Source organism: Stegastes partitus, unplaced genomic scaffold, assembly GCF_000690725.1.
Source record: "Stegastes partitus isolate 25-593 unplaced genomic scaffold, Stegastes_partitus-1.0.2 Scaffold657, whole genome shotgun sequence".
NCBI lineage: Eukaryota > Metazoa > Chordata > Actinopteri > Pomacentridae > Stegastes > Stegastes partitus.
Genome location: NW_007578388.1, coordinates 195,077 through 198,437, shown reverse-complemented (window position 1 = coordinate 198,437; position 3,361 = coordinate 195,077). Strand labels below are relative to the sequence as shown.

At 42.1% G+C, this 3,361-nt stretch overlaps 1 protein-coding gene across 1 annotated transcript in view; it reads left to right on the top strand.

The window, feature by feature from the left end:
• LOC103363395 (ankyrin repeat domain-containing protein 13C) overlaps positions 1–2,862 on the top strand; it is a 42,125-nt gene extending 39,263 nt beyond the window's left edge. Inside the window, exon 13 of the mRNA XM_008290148.1 lies at positions 1,192–2,862. Coding sequence (XP_008288370.1) covers positions 1,192–1,322 — 131 coding nt within the window. The 3' untranslated portion in view covers positions 1,323–2,862. The remainder of the gene's footprint in view (positions 1–1,191) is intronic.
• Positions 2,863–3,361: the final 499 nt, after the last annotated feature.

Here is a 3,361-nt window from a genome sequence, read left to right as displayed (position 1 = left end):
TTCAGTGTAAATTAAACAGGATTCTAGAGGTACAGCTGTTCGATTTGACCACGCCCACAAATGTTTGTCATCCAATCATAAAACAACAACACATGACATCACAAATCCAACCAATCGCTGATGTTCTCAGAACCCGTTAAGTCCCAAGTTTATTAAGTCGTCTTTTGCAAAACATACTTTTGATGACATATTTCAAATGTTGGAACAATTTTATGACACAAATCGGCCTCATTTACTTCACATATTCCAAAAGATTCTGCTTTATTAGTTTCACCACAGGGTGGCGCTGCAGCTGCAAGTTTTAGTATGCACAGCATTGGTTTACTAGTTTTTGAGACATGAATTGATTAATTGGATCAGTATTGGTATCATTATTGTCATGGTGCCCCTCTACTTGCAAAAAGATTCTCCACCTGGTGGTGCAACCAGGTACTGCAGATAATCTAAATGCTGGAAGTGTGTTTTATGGAGGAACCCAGTGTTGGATTGGGACCAGTTACATAAAGAAGCATCACCTCAGTTTACCTGATAGTGTAGCTTTGGTTCTGTATTATTATTAGGGTCCGAGCACCCAAAAGGGTGCGAAGACCCTATTGGAACTGCTCTGATTATTATTATTATTCGTCCCAAAGACACGCGTTTTTGAGGCCGTAAATATACTCGAAAACTCACCAAAATTGCCATGTACGTCAGACCCGGTGAAAAATTTTATAATTTGGAAGAACAATACACACCTCAATAGAAAAATTGCTCCACAGTGCCACTTTCAAAATTGTCAAAAGCACATTTGGCCTAGAGCTACGCAATTTTGTAGGCATATAGAGCAGGTCAGGATGAATAAAAAAGTCAGGCTGGGCCAAGTTGTAAAATGCAACACGGCTCAACGGTGCCCCCTACAATATTTCAACAGATTCCCATTGGGGCTATGTTTGATTTACAACTACTACATTTGCTNCAGCTGTGCAGCATCAGTTACCATGGTGATGTAGCAGGTTAAAACAGAGCCACCTCCATGAGTTTAGAAACTGATCATATGTCAGTAACTCATTCATCTTGCTCTATAGTGCAGTCCTCTGATAGTGCTGATATAATATAATATAATTCCATGTTTTGTTGATATTTCATCTGTAGAAATGTGACGTTTCCATGTGGCTGCCTGCCTCTGAGACGTTTCTCTGCTCTCTCCTGCAGACATCCCCGTCTTTCCCACCATCACGGCCACGGTGACGTTTCAGGAGTTTCGCTACGACGAGTTCGACGCGTCGATTTTTACGATTCCCAACGACTACAAAGAAGACCCGAGTCGCTTCCCCGACCTTTAACCTCCCCGCTGGACGCCAGCAACAAGGCGACGCTACGCTACGGCACAGACTTTTTAAAATCACAACAACGAAGGGAAAAACAAGCGTTTCTTGACATTTTCTGGATCCTGAACCCGAAACCCAGACGTCCGAACGTCTCCTCGTATTTAAGAGTTTTGAGGTGAAGCGCTGCAGCTTCTGACGGAAGCAGCGGCTGAGGCACAAAGTGCAGGAAACTTTATGAGAGCAGCAAACTAAAGGGCATTGAAGTGAACGTGAGTTCTGTGTACATGAGGAGGATGGGATTGGTGGATGCTTTGTATGTAAGTATGTTTATAAAGGGACTGTAGTGAAGCACTGACGTCACCACGGAGACGCTGCAGAGGAATTCCACTTCAAATCGGCTTTTAGGCTCTTTTTGTATTCGCTGGATCCGAACGAGTCGATTTAAGGAAATGTTGAGGTGTGAAGAATCAGTTTAGTGCAAATTTTTATTCATTTGAAGGTCTGTGATGACGTTTTAGACCAAAATCACTACAAACCCGAAAATCAACTTTTGCAAAACCTGAAGGTAATTTCTAGTTGAATTCCCCTCCAGCCGCGCACACGATAACCTGTGAGTGACGATTTACCGGCGTAGCATCACTGAACTCGGAGGCACTACCCAGACCCACTACAGCTGCTTCCAGTCGCTCCACAGACACTTTGTGATACTGAACCTTTAACCCTGCGTTCGGAACATTTAAGTTTTCCTGGAGGCGAGTCGATGCTGCAGGTTTTTATGGTACAGCGGGTCTAAGTTCTGCTCATTAATCCTTCTGTTTCTTACCTTTTTTAAAACTGTGCGACAAACTGTGCAATCCTGCTAAAAGACGAGACCCGAGGATCGAAGAACAAGTAGGTTGAGCAGCGTTGGTGACATTTTTACAAACAGGCTTTTCCCTGCACAACATAGAAACAGTACGTTTTTCATTTGTCTTTTTTCATCCTTCTTCTGCAAAGAGGAAAAGTTTTTTGTTTTTTTTTAATGTAGTTAATTTGGGATTTTATCGGGTTGTAAATGGTGGCTTTTATTTTTTTGTACATACTCGTGTTGTTTTTAAGAAAATCTTTTAATTAATTTTTTCTCGTCATGACGAACCTTCAGATGTGCAAAAACGAGACGACAGGAGAGTCGAGCGTGAAAGTGGCTACAAGTAGTGAAACTCTAAGCGGAGCGTTTAAAGGTGCTGCTATGGTGTAACGTTGGTACAAACGGGTTCCTGCAGGACGTCTTAGTGAACCGGTGGATCCCAACCGTTGAAATAATCTGCTTATTATATCCATATTTAGCATCGTAACCAAATGCAGTTTCATTTCTCACATTCCTTGGTGCGGCTCCTCTTCACTCGTTTTATTTTCGACGCTCCTTCCCGACTCGAGCTGCTTCGGTTTTACACGTTTTCTGTAGGAACTTCTTCATCTATCTACCGTCAGTTGTACAGCAAAACCTGTTGTATACGTCTGCGACACTATTTTCATATAAAATGTACTAAAATAAAAATCCACGTATCTAACAAGAGTTTGGGTTTCCTGTTTTCTGAGCTGCATGTTGCTTCTGGTAGAAACTAGAAAACTGTCTTGTGATTGAAGCTCAAGGTTTATTGAAGGTTTGTTGCTGTTCCCTCCTTCCTCAGAGCTCCAGTGAGCCTTGACCCATTTAGATTTTTCCACTGGAGCGCCCAAAATCGCACAAAACTTCTGTACGCTGGCTTCAAACTTGGTTCCGAAAGTGTTCACTAGCTACAATCATTTGGACTGGTTTGATCCAAACCCAAAAAACGTACGTTAGCCGATTCTGGGACACGGTACAAGATGTCGGAAATCGAACACACAAAGTTCGGGGTTTAATTAGGATTAGATCAAACATGTTAGGAAAAGAATCAGAAGTGTGCTTCACATTAAACTTTAAAAAGTCAACGTATGCTAACGAGCTGTTTGGCAGCTATTGTGGAGTCGTAATGCTTGATAGTCTTAACGCAGAATCATGTTTCTATCCTAAAATACGGGAACGGTAGTGA